Source organism: Myxocyprinus asiaticus, chromosome 25 (genome assembly GCF_019703515.2).
Source record: "Myxocyprinus asiaticus isolate MX2 ecotype Aquarium Trade chromosome 25, UBuf_Myxa_2, whole genome shotgun sequence".
Classification (NCBI taxonomy): Eukaryota; Metazoa; Chordata; class Actinopteri; order Cypriniformes; family Catostomidae; genus Myxocyprinus; species Myxocyprinus asiaticus.
Genome location: NC_059368.1, coordinates 5,493,246 through 5,504,045, shown reverse-complemented (window position 1 = coordinate 5,504,045; position 10,800 = coordinate 5,493,246). Strand labels below are relative to the sequence as shown.

The window sequence follows — 10,800 nt, the reverse complement described above, 5'->3', positions numbered from 1 at the left end:
CACAGATTTAATATTAGCAAACTATTGTTTTGGCAAATCATTTAGGACATTTACTTTGTGCATGACACAAGTAATTTTTCCAAAAATTATTTACAGACGGATTGTTTCACTTTTAATTCCAGTGGGTCACAAGTTTACATACACTAAGTTAACTGTACCTTTAAGCAGCTTGGAAAATTCCAGAAAATGATGTCAAGCCTTTAGACAGTTAGCCAATCAGCTTCTAATAGGAGGTGTACTGAATTGGAGGTGTACCTGTGGATGTATTTTAAGGCCTACCTTCAAACTCAGTGCCTCTTTGCTTGACATTATGGGAAAATCAAAAGAAATCAAGAAAAGACCTCAGAAAAAAAAAACTGTGGACCTCCACAAGTTTGGTTCATCCTTGAAAGCAATTTCCAAATGCCTGAAGGTACCACGTTCATCTGTACAAACAATAGTACACAAGTATAAACACCATGGGACCATGCAGCCATCATACCGCTCAGGAAGGAGACACATTCTGTCTCCTAGAGATGAACGTAGTTTGCAGTGAAAAGTGCAAATCAATCCCAGAACAACAGCAAAGGACCTTGTGAAGATGCTGGAGGAAACAGGTAGACAAGAATCTATATCCACAGTAAAACGAGTCCTATATCAACATAACCTCAAAGGCTGCTCAGCAAGGAAGAGGCTACTGCTCCAAAACCGCCATAAAAAAGCCAGACTACAGTTTGCAAGTGCACATGGGGACAAAGATCTTACTTTTTGGAGAAATGTCCTCTGGTCTGATGAAACAAAAATCAAACTGTTTGGCCATAATCACCATCGTTATGTTTAGAGGAAAAAGGGTGAGGCTTGCAAGCTGAAGAACACCATCCCAACTGTGAAGCATGGGGGTGGCAGCATCATGTTGTGGGGGTACTTTGCTGCAGGAGGGACTGGTGCACTTCACAAAATAGATGGCATCACGAGGAAGGAAAATTATGTGGATATATTGAAGCAACATCTCAAGACGCCAACCAGGAAGTTAAAGCTCGGTCACAAATGAGTCTTCCAAATGGACAATGACCCCAAGCATACCTCCAAAGTTGTGGTTAAATGGCTTAAGGACAACAAAGTCAAGGTGCTGGAGTGGCCATCACAAAGTCCTGACCTCAATCCGATAGAAAATTTGTGGGCAGAACTAAAAAAAGCATGTGCGAGCAAGGAGGCCTACAAACCTGACTCAGTTACACCAGTTCTGTCTGGAGGAATGGGCCAAAATTCCAGCAACATATTGTGAGAAGCTTGTGGAAGGCTACCCAAAAAGTTTGACCCAAGTTAAACAATTTAAAGGCAATGCTACCAAATACTAACAAAGTGTATGTAAACTTCTGACCCACTGGGAATGTGATGAAAGAAATAAAAGTTGAAATAAATAATTATTTTTACTATTTTTCTGACATTTCACATCCTTAAAAAGTAGTGATCCTAACTGACTTAAGACAGGGAATGCGTTTTATGATTAAATGTCAGGAATTGTGGTTAAATGTATTTGGCTAAGGTGTATGTAAACTTCTGACTTCTACAGTATTTAATAATGCATATTTAAATTATATTATAGTAATACAATATAATCACAGAAATAAAATCAAGACAAGCTCTCAAATGAGTATTCATAAATATTTTAATGCAGCAAATCTTGCAGAAAATGTGTCAGCATTTATATAACAGCATTTATGTATGTAAAAAACATCTTACTTACATTTTCATAACAGTATTTAATATGAGAATTGTGCATTTATCAAATTATTTTAAGTAGCAAGATTAAAAAAGAACCAGCAGGAATGTCCTGTACACATTCCAAATAAAATAAAAAAACAGTACAGAGTTTTTACTCCTTTTTCTTTTCTTTTTTTTTTTTGTTTTTTTGAGTGCATTTGAAAGGGCATTTCAGATAAAGAGGCAGCAGCAGCTTTTTCCTGCAAAAATCAGTTCAGTTGGCGAGATTGTGCTCACGTAAATCTTTTGATAGTCTGTTCGAGCTCCCTGTTGTTTAGCTGGAGGTATTTGCAAAATTGGTTGTCACCCCAACTGTAATACATGTCTGCCTTGACCCAAAGAACCATTAACAGCATTTGGATCGACAGTATTTGTGTACCCATGATGACTGAAGCTCAGCGTGATGGTGATATGAATTCTTTGTTGGCCTGCTGTTCTAAGGCACCTTCAGCTGTTTGATTGTCTGTAAGTGTCATTGTCACCAATACACAAATATAACAGGCACACTCATCAAAAGAACAAAAGGACAATAATGTCACTGCACTGGAATTCACATTTGTGGAACATGTTTTCAGGAAACAAAATGGTCTTGAAATAATTGCAGAGGAAGTTATAAGACATGATTTGTAGGTTTCGTCTTATGCTGGAATCATAGACAACATTAAATATGTCATAAACTGTATATCTTTTTATCAATAATGCGCAAGCAAACTATATAAAGTTGTGAACTGCAAAGTACAGGCACCTTTTTTGATTGTACCACAAAAAAAGCATTTAAAGGTGAAGTGTGTAATATTTTTTGATGTTCAGATACTTCCTCCTGTCCCAGGATGATTTCCCTGAAAAGTGTAAACAATGAGGATCTACCTGACCAGCTCGACATAACGACATGGGCTCAACCAATGGTGTGAGTTCAGGGTGGGACTACCTGTTTATCTGTCCATTGGTAGACTGGGGGAGGTGTCCATCATTATGTTGGCTTGACAAATAAAAGTAGACAATAAAATATCTGAAAAATCCCATAGAACATTCTGAACATTGACGGAATGTTCAAACTGCCCAACGGAATGCTCGTTAATTCAAACTCCTACTGTTCAAAAATTCAAATGTAAACAAACAAACAAAAGGCTTTTAATCTGCTTTAAGTTACTTTTCTCTGTCTATCTGATGGATTATCTGACTATGTGACAGTCTGACAATCTAGCTAACTGCTTGTCTTACTGCAGCGTCGGTATAACCAAATTCTTTCTAGCAAGTCAGTCCAATGTCGGCCATCTTTCGAATGCTCTCAGGAGGCTATTTCCAGTCATGACAGCGCAGCTTCCACTTGAATGGGGAAAGAACGAAATCTGCTAAGCGGTTGGTCAAGATTACGATCAAAGGACATATTTCAAATCAGTAGTAAAATCTTAAAACACTGGTATCATAAATTGTGCTTCTTTACCTCATATTTACCTCATTTTCTGGGCTTGTAAAGCTAACGCACACGCGCATTGTCTAGTTGATTGACAGGCGATGTCTGTATCTAAAAGGTGATTGTCTCTTTTAACTTTAAGGTGGGACTTCTTTTCTACATCTGTTGACCTTTGATTGCCGTTAAGCATTCCAATTTCTCCCATTCATTTTAATGGAAGTGGCCCATCTCTGCTAAATAATCTCTGGTATAACCATCAAACTTTGAACATTCAAAACTACTTTCAAACTTTCAGACAAAGCTTTGCCAAGCCAACATCAAAGTTTCTCTTGACAAACTTGACCTATCTAGTTATTTTTGCCATCACATTTGGTGTCTCAGAAATTGCACGCTTCACCTTTAAGAAACTAGAAATGGAATATCTATTTTCATAACTTACATTTATATTAATCTTATATTTAAATACATTTCACTTTACAATATGAGTTTAAAAAGATATATATGGAAAATAAATCATCTCCCAGTTTATCATTAATCATATTCAAACTAAAATATTAACATCAACACCAAATCATGAGCCAGTCACTGGGCCTTCTCACTGGGCGTTCTGATAAAAATCTACATCTCTCATGAGTTCCTTCATGTCCTCCTCATAAAAGCATATTTATGCCATCTGAACGAGGAAACTTTCCCTCTAAGACATTTACATTTATAAAATCATCTTTGCAATAATCAGTGATCGCTATTTACAAACATATACAACTTTTCCTAGAACTTAAAAAAAGGGGGGGGGGGGTAACTGATAATATTTGCAGATTTTATGTTAGTGATTGCATTTTTCGCTTGGGTTAAACAGTAAAAGATGATTTGGTGTATTGCTCTTCAAGCACATTTTATAATCTCACCCCCAATTACAACTACAGGAGGTTTTCAACAGTGATATCTAAACTAATACCTCAGTGCCTGAAAGAAATCATTTATGTAATTCATATTGATATCAAATGTCAAAGGTCTGTGATATGAGACAGAAGAACAGAAATACAGAGCCTGAAGACCACATGAAGTTGGAATTGGAATTTTGTGGCTTCAAAACAATTCATAAGCTAGTGTACTACTAAAAGTTTACTAAAACTTCTGGTAGGTGTACACATAAAATGTAAAAATTACAGTCTTTTCTGGGATAATGAACCTGAAAATATTGATGACTCATCCTGCACTCATGGGCGTGTCTATCTTTTAGTCCAATCAAATGCTCTCTAGAATGAAATGTCTCATCAAGTGAATTCATGGAGTCTTTAAGACAACAGAACAGACAAATTCATTAAGGCAAATTGATTTTTCAAAAGCTTTTTTTTATGTTTTTCACCTGTGAATTGAATAATTTGTGGTACATTCTCCCTTAATGAGAAAGCATCATTTTCTGCAGGAATTCCAACATGTTTTTATCAGAAAATTCACATTCCTCTCAAATGCAAACACTTTTAGAAAAGGCTCGATATTGATAGAGTAAAACCTGATGTTCAAGTATTTGTCTTCATTTCAACAAATAATTCATTGTTTAAATTTCTGTGCATCAGTCCTTTATGAAGCATGTTACTGGCCTATGGATGAACAAACGCCCTGGTCAAGACGACAGGTCTCTGTTGCCAATTAAAAAAGTGCTTCAACTCTGTCCCAATAATACTGATAACTGCCACGTGGATGGGAATCAAACAAGAACACTGATGAACCAGCAGAAAAAGCTCAATCCAGATCTGTTCAGGAATGTGTCAGAGTGTAGTATGTGTAGAAGTTTCAGCACAAATATATTTCTGTGGACCTCTTCGGTGTTCTCACAGCATAGTTTCTTTCTTCTGGGATTTTTTAAGGCATCCACTGCACCGAGATCCGCTCAAATGTGAAGATGTTTTGGGGAAACAACATGAGGCAGAATATTAATATCTTACTATTGATATGCAACCTGCAGAATATGTCTCATTTCCCCCAGTGCACCATTCTGATAATGACTTCGTTGAAAAAGGAGGGAAGTCTCAGACCAGCGGCAACTCGCTTCATTTTCACACTGTTTTTGAGCCATATAATCCATATCTGTGCACAGTCCAGGTCTTGCAGTGCTGCGTGAAACTCATTTGGGTCCTGAACCTGTGCTGTGGCCCCCTCATCTCTGGGCTCTTGTATTTCGGGGCCCTTCTCGTGGAAACAGGAAGTTGTACAGTGATGTTACTAGGTGGAACCAACCCAACTGGCCCCTGTGGTGCTGAGTGAACTGTAGAAAAAGAAACATGTAAATATAAAAGTGAAATGACCAAATTAATCAAAGATCCATTATAAGGCCTATATTTATGTTGGAATTTAAGGTCAGCGTGAAAAGCATTTGCAAGCCATTTTACTTCTGCTAGGTGACATATCCAGACTGAAACTGAATGTGCAACGACAAAACAAATTGTAGTGTTTGACTTAATTTTGACCATTGGGAAGTAATTTGATCATGAGAAGTGGCCGCTTTATACCAGAATGAAGACAGCTCTGAATTTACTGCTGTAGTCTTTATTACTTTTATGATAAATGGCATTAAATTAGCGAGTTAATTCTTGGCATTAAGAGAAAGTTGTATTACCTACAGCAGTAGCCTAAAACAATGCCCATCTCTCTCTCTCTCTCTCTCTCTCTCTCTCTCTCTCTCTCTCTCTCTCTCTCTCTCTTCGTTATTTTTTCTTCCTGTATAAGGGTTTTGTAATATTGTCCTCTTTTGTTTTGAACTCATCTTGTTCATATGGACGTGATTTCTTGATGTTATTGTTGTTAATAATCAATTAAAATAAATAAATAGAGCAATTATTACATGATGATGAAAGATTTTGGAGACAAGCGTTTTATTTATTTTATTTTTTTGGAATAACATAAAATTATGACTTGTGCACAATAAGACCAAGTAAATAGTGTAGATTTTTGTTTAGTGTTCACTTTTTCATGTTAAAACTGTTTTAATTCAGTGGCGAGTAACTGCCACTGGATGGTGCTGTGTCCCGCCTAACGCTTGGTTTCAAAACCCCTATTGATGGACAGCTAAAGTGTCCAATCAATAGTTGATCCAGCTAAGTTGTGGGTGGGAATTGTAGTTCAGTCTTGCAGTGTATTACATTAACGACTGTCTTTTATATAGCGCTAAAATCAATTATCAAATCTTTAATTTAGATTACCTTGCTATTCCGACACACTCTACAATTCTTAGCTATATTTTTATCCTTCAGGGTTTATATATATATATATATATATATATAATTTTATTATTATTATTTATTATTATTATTATTATTATTCAAGTGCCTTTGGGCGAGTTTCATACGTAAGAACATGAAGTTTCAGTTTTTAATTGTATCTGAACTCGTGCCGGCAAATTTTCCATAAACTATTAAAAGCACATGGACATTTTCGGGCTGTACGTCAATTAATCCATCTCAGATACACGCGTTCGGCATTTCACACTACTATATACACAGGGCGTAACAAACGGTGTTATCTTAGCCGCCATTTGAAAGCATTGTCACATGCAGGCTGACGTGGAGTTTGAGTCAGTGTCTAAATTTAGCCTGGAGTATAAGCACACTTCACATCCTCTTTCAGCTCTCACACACAAACTTCAGCTAGTCAGGGCTGAGCTAAATTCAACTTGCATAGTTTGAAAGTCTCGACAGATCTACATTTATCCTATGGTACTTAAAGGGATAGTACCATCTTTATTTCATGGAACACAAATATGTCAGCCATAAATGTTCATTGCATCTTCCCCCACTCACAAACACAATAAAAGTCCATAGGGACTGAAGCTAAAAATGTTTGCTTAACATCTCCTTCTGTGTTTCATTGAAGAAACAAAATTAATATGGGTTTGGAACAACACAAGGGTCACCGAATTTTCATTTTGGGATGAACAATCCCTTTAATGCAGTGGTAGAGAGTCACTTTCTATAAAAGTGTCAGTGGCTAAATGAATCAATGTAAATGTAGGTAACTCTCAAACATTAACACCACTTTACTGAATCAAACCTTGTCGTCTTCATCTGCTTCGGTCATTTTAATTTAACTACATCACTTTTTTCAAAACAGAATATCTCTAATATTTTTCACACATTCACGTGGCTCAACTGGTAGCGCACAGCGTTAGCGACACCTAGGTCATAGGTTTGATTCCCAGGAATTGCATAAACTGATGATATGTATACCTTGAATGCACTTAATGTATATTAACCTAAATATTCTATAGCAAAACACTCTAAGACTCCTCACATGGTCATATTTACATGATAAAATGTGCCATCTTTCATATATTTTTTTCTAACACTGTTTCAAATGTATCTCCTACAGCAGTGGTCCCCAACCCTATTCCTGGAAGCCCCCCAACACTACACATTTTGGATATCTCCCTAATCAAACACACCTAATTCAACTCATCCGCTTGTTTGTGGTGACTCCAAGACCTGAATTGGGTGTGTCAGAAAAGGGAGATATACAAAATGTGCCACGTTGGGGGGGCCTCCAGGAACGGGTTGGGAACCACTGTCCTACAGTATATTAGTGTGTTATTTCCTTGAAAAACACTTTAAAAATAAATGAATTTGACCCCAAAACTTAATTTTGACTGGATACTGATGCAAACTCTCATGTTACTATATACGTAAACGCATCAAGCGATTAAAATGGCTTACTGACAAACAACTGTGTGTAATATAATGGATAAAGGCTTATGTATTTTCATACAGTATAACTTTTGTTAAGTCATCTGAACAAATTTAAAAGAACATGTCATGAGTAAACAGAGCATTGAGAAGAGTAAACCAAGGATGTCATCGGTTGAGCATTTGCATATGCAGTAGAAATAACAGCACACGATGATGTCATTTCACATCATGACAATAACCACTGCAATGTAAACCAGTCTCAAAACACCTGTGAAATGTTTTACCCCATCTGATTCACATGGCAAGAGTTCAGCCTTGCATGAGGGAAAGAAACAAATCTGAACTAGTCTGATCTGAAATGACTCTTACCAGCTGAAGATGTTCCTGCTGAAACTGGTCACCCATTTCTCGTAATTTACGTCCAATCTGAATCTCCACACTAATCCCCCCCTCAGGTTCATCTTCTTTTTCTTCTTGCCTCATTTCATCCACCGCTCTGTCTCTTGTGTTTGGTGTACCATCCGGGACGGGTTCGAACAGGGCAGGGAAGTGGGCTCGAAACCCAGCATTTCCTTACAGATGGAAAACATTTATGAATTATTAACTTTAAACTTTGTAATTGCTTCAACAAATAGCAACAATTTGACTTATTTTGCTCAAGGCAGTTTGTCTGTGTGATAGTTACATTTTTAAATTTAGTTGCAAAACAAATTTAAAGGTGAAGTGTTAAATTTTTTGGAATGTTAAAATACTTTCTCATTTTTCATATTAATATGCAGAGACAACTATAAGTAAGCCAATCGTAGGATGACTTTCCTATAAAGTGTAAACACTGTGCCTCTGTGGCGCTTTCAAAACATTGCTCTGTTTGTTAGAGTATTCCAAAGGTGTGAATTTGGGGCGGGACAGTCTATTTGGCTGACCAATAGAAGACGGGGGAGTGTTCGGGAAACCTGTTTGAAAACAGTCATTATTTTTGCAATTCCATTTCATTGAAACTAGTGGCGCACAAATAACACACTTCACCTTAAAGAAACCAAATTATAATCTCACAAGCATGGATTTGATGCACATTGTATTTCTTTACCATGAAAAAGTGCTCTTGGCTCTTCAGGAGCCCCTGGGGTCGCAGTAAGTGACGCACAGCCCCCAGTTCCACAATTAGCCCTAAATGCAGTCCTGGCATCAACATTTCCACAGGGACGTGATGATGTCTCTGCTTCAGACCTCTGGAATGGTGCCATATCTCCAGCTCTCCCTGAGTTCTGGACAGAGCTCGCAGTCTGAGTGAATCTGTCTTCAAAACGTCCGTGTCGGTTTGTCGATTGTCCCACCTCTCGACGCAAGGCGTCTCTGTTCTCTGTGCTCTTGTTTCTTAATGGTGTTTCACAGCAGTGAGGAAGCTGTTCATCCTCCTCATCCTCCATCAGAGGAGTCACCGAAACTGCCCTGAAATACAGCACAGACTGTCATGCTGTGACAAGACCCCTGTAGATATCAGTCAGGATTATGCCAAATTATTATGCGAAATTAGAATTTTTGTGTCTAGATTCAGAGTTCCTTTGGTTAAGGAAAAACTCGCTATATCAGTGAATTTTAAAACTGTGGTTTCCAGGTGTGGAAAAGACATGGAAATGATTGAAATCTAGTTTCTAGTTTCTAAAATATTCCCAGAATATTGACTAGAAATGGCCCACCCTGCTCAAAAGCAAAACATCTTATCAATACAGTCCTGGAACAATTGACCTGATAAAAACAATGTATCTTTGTGAGTGTACACATATTCACATGATCAATTAATAACGAGACTGATCTAAAATAAGTTTTAGTCATTATATTTATATTGGTTTGCTTTAACAAGGAATATTCAGCATGCAAAATGCAACTTCAGGAATCAAAGGACTGTGAGATGATGACTAAGATAGGCAAGTGGCAAGCAAAACCACCAGCACGTGAAAGGGCAGCGTTTCAAAGCACTCACATGCAAATAAGGGGAAGTTTCAGGCCTGTGCTGGTGTTCTGTATGCCGTGGCTGATATTATATTTCCCAGAAAACAAACTGGTACAATTTAAATCAGCCCCATCAAAACAAACAATCAACCAATCAATCTCTGTCTAGCACTGATTCTCTACAATGAGAATGTTTTAATATAATTGGGGCAATTACAGTGGGTGGTGAATTTAGTAAAACTGATCCATTATAAACAGTTTTCTGGCATGCATAGACTTGTAAGATCTTTACAATGCTTGAGATCTGCAGCAGATCATTTATCATTTCAAAATGCTGAACAGTTAAATATAAAAGGATACTGATTTATAAGTATATTAATAATTAATAAGTAATTATGTCAACAGATAGTTATTAAGGTATTATAATATGGGCATATGTTATTAAGAAAACTAGCAAAGTAAACCAAAATAAAACATAACCTATCATAAAGTAATACCACAATAAAACACATACAACATCATTTGAATGTAGCTGAAATGTTCAGACAGACATGAACATTTGAATAAGCACAACTGATTGTTTAAAGTTTGGAATGAAACTGATACTTTTCTGTGCGTTGTGATAATCATTCTTCATTCTGTAATTTAACATTTTCTTTCATAGACCATCACAAGAAGTTTGTGTCTAACTGACACAGTCACTTCAGTTCTTTTTATTTCTAAGTATGAAAGCACAAATCACGTCCCAACTGAGAAAAGTAAGAAATGAATGTCGCAAATAAGTCACATAAACTTTAGACACTCACCAGTGCGAAAATGTGTCTGTCAAGTGCTGTTTATTCCGTATATTGTATCAGTACTGTTTTATTCCGTCTTCACGCTTGTACACGCTGGTCTATTTACTAACACCGACTCTCTCCGCTTTCATTCTGCGCCCGCAGCTCGAGTTGTTTGTGTTGGACACGAGCTCAGCGAAAGTCACGCCCATCTGCGGTGACGTCACATGATATGGTA

The 10,800-nt window shown here is 37.1% G+C and overlaps 1 protein-coding gene across 1 annotated transcript; it reads right to left on the bottom strand.

The window, feature by feature from the left end:
- Positions 1–1,620: 1,620 nt before the first annotated feature.
- Positions 1,621–10,724, bottom strand: LOC127415694 (uncharacterized). Its single transcript, XM_051654515.1, has 4 exons — positions 10,593–10,724; positions 8,924–9,285; positions 8,206–8,408; positions 1,621–5,423 (listed from the first exon to the last, which is right to left on the bottom strand). The coding sequence occupies exons 2-4, from the start codon at positions 9,261–9,263 to the stop codon at positions 5,316–5,318; spliced, it is 651 nt and encodes a 216-aa protein (XP_051510475.1). The 5' UTR covers positions 9,264–9,285; positions 10,593–10,724; the 3' UTR covers positions 1,621–5,315.
- Positions 10,725–10,800: the final 76 nt, after the last annotated feature.

Coding starts and splice junctions, on each gene's coding strand:
- LOC127415694 (XM_051654515.1), bottom strand. CDS start 9,263: ATGGAGGATGAGGAGGATGAACAGCTTCCTCACTGCTGTGAAACACCA. Junction 8,409..8,923: donor GCCAAGAGCACTTTTTCATG/GTAAAGAAATAC, acceptor TCCATCTGTAAG/GAAATGCTGGGTTTCGAGCC. Junction 5,424..8,205: donor AGCAGGAACATCTTCAGCTG/GTAAGAGTCATT, acceptor CTTTTTCTACAG/TTCACTCAGCACCACAGGGG.